General features: G+C 51.8%; 1 protein-coding gene across 1 annotated transcript in view; it reads right to left on the bottom strand.

The window, feature by feature from the left end:
* The window catches only part of arid4a (AT-rich interactive domain 4A), a gene marked incomplete at its 5' end in the record, with an annotated part of 16,888 nt that extends 16,238 nt beyond the window's left edge, over positions 1-650 (bottom strand). Inside the window, one exon of the mRNA XM_083924515.1 lies at positions 520-650. Coding sequence (XP_083780641.1) covers positions 520-650 — 131 coding nt within the window. The remainder of the gene's footprint in view (positions 1-519) is intronic.
* Positions 651-1,435: the final 785 nt, after the last annotated feature.

The raw sequence follows: 1,435 nt of genomic DNA, 5'->3' as shown, positions 1-1,435 counted from the left end.
AGACTAAACCAGACTAAACCAGACTGATCCAGACTGAACCAGACTGAACCAGACTGAACCAGACTAAACCAGACTAAACCAGACTGAACCAGACTAAACCAGACTAAACCAGAGTGATCCAGACTAAACCAGACTGAACCAGACTAAAGCAGACTGAACCAGACTGAACCAGACTAAACCAGACTGAACCAGACTGAACCAGACTGAACCAGACTAAACCAGACTGAACCAGACTGAACCAGGCTGAACCAGACTAAAGCAGGAAACAGGTTTATTTCATGTTCAGTGGAAAGTTTTACTTTCACACAGATTTAATGTTGAATAATTCTTTAATAATAGTTTAATAATAGTTTAATAATAGTTTAATAATAGTTTAATAAAGAAACAGCTGAGCTCATATTTCCATTATTTTACAGTGATGTCACTCAGGTGTGGCCCCGCCCCCTCGCCCCTCCCGTCCAATCAGAGGCAGGTTAGAAAAGAGTCCGTAGAGTTTCAACCCGGTGTGACGGAGATCACCTCCGCGCCATGGCAACCAGAGACCTCCGCGCCATGGCAACCAGAGACCTCCGCGCCATGGCAACCAGAGACGGGAGCGCCATGGCAACCAGAGACTGGAGCGCCATGGCAACCAGAGACTGGAGCGCCATGGCAACCAGAGACTAGAGCGCCATGGCAACCAGAGACTGGAGCGCCATGGCAACCAGAGACGGGAGCGCCATGGCAACCAGAGACTGGAGCGCCATGGCAACCAGAGACTGGAGCGCCATGGCAACCAGAGACGGGAGCGCCATGGCAACTAGAGACTGGAGCGCCATGGCAACCAGAGACCGCCGCGCCATGGCAACCAGAGACTGGAGCGCCATGGCAACCAGAGACGGGAGCGCCATGGCAACCAGAGACTGGAGCGCCATGGCAACCAGAGACTGGAGCGCCATGGCAACCAGAGACGGGAGCGCCATGGCAACTAGAGACTGGAGCGCCATGGCAACCAGAGACCGCCGCGCCATGGCAACCAGAGACTGGAGCGCCATGGCAACCAGAGACTAGAGCGCCATGGCAACCAGAGACCGCCGCGCCATGGCAACCAGAGACTGGAGCGCCATGGCACCCAACAGCTGATCAGAGAGAGAAACGCGTGAGTGAAGACGATGATTAACGTTCATTAGTGAACAAACATGAAGAAGACTGATTTTATTAAGAGACGTTTACGTGACAGCAGCAGCACAGGAAGTCCACCATTACAAGCACACACCCCGCCAAAATAAGACCCCAGAAGAAGAAGAAGACAGGAAATAAAGTTTAAACTTCTGCATCTTTCTGTCACTTCGACTCAAATTTAGCATTTCCAGGATCAGAAACAGCTCCTGAACGCACCATCGGGTCACATCCAAACAGCTCCTGAACGCACCGTCGGGTCACATCCAAACAGCTC

Source organism: Echiichthys vipera, assembly GCF_963691815.1.
Source record: "Echiichthys vipera genome assembly, chromosome: 12".
Lineage (NCBI taxonomy): Eukaryota > Metazoa > Chordata > Actinopteri > Perciformes > Trachinidae > Echiichthys > Echiichthys vipera.
This window is presented reverse-complemented; position numbering and strand designations above follow the sequence as displayed.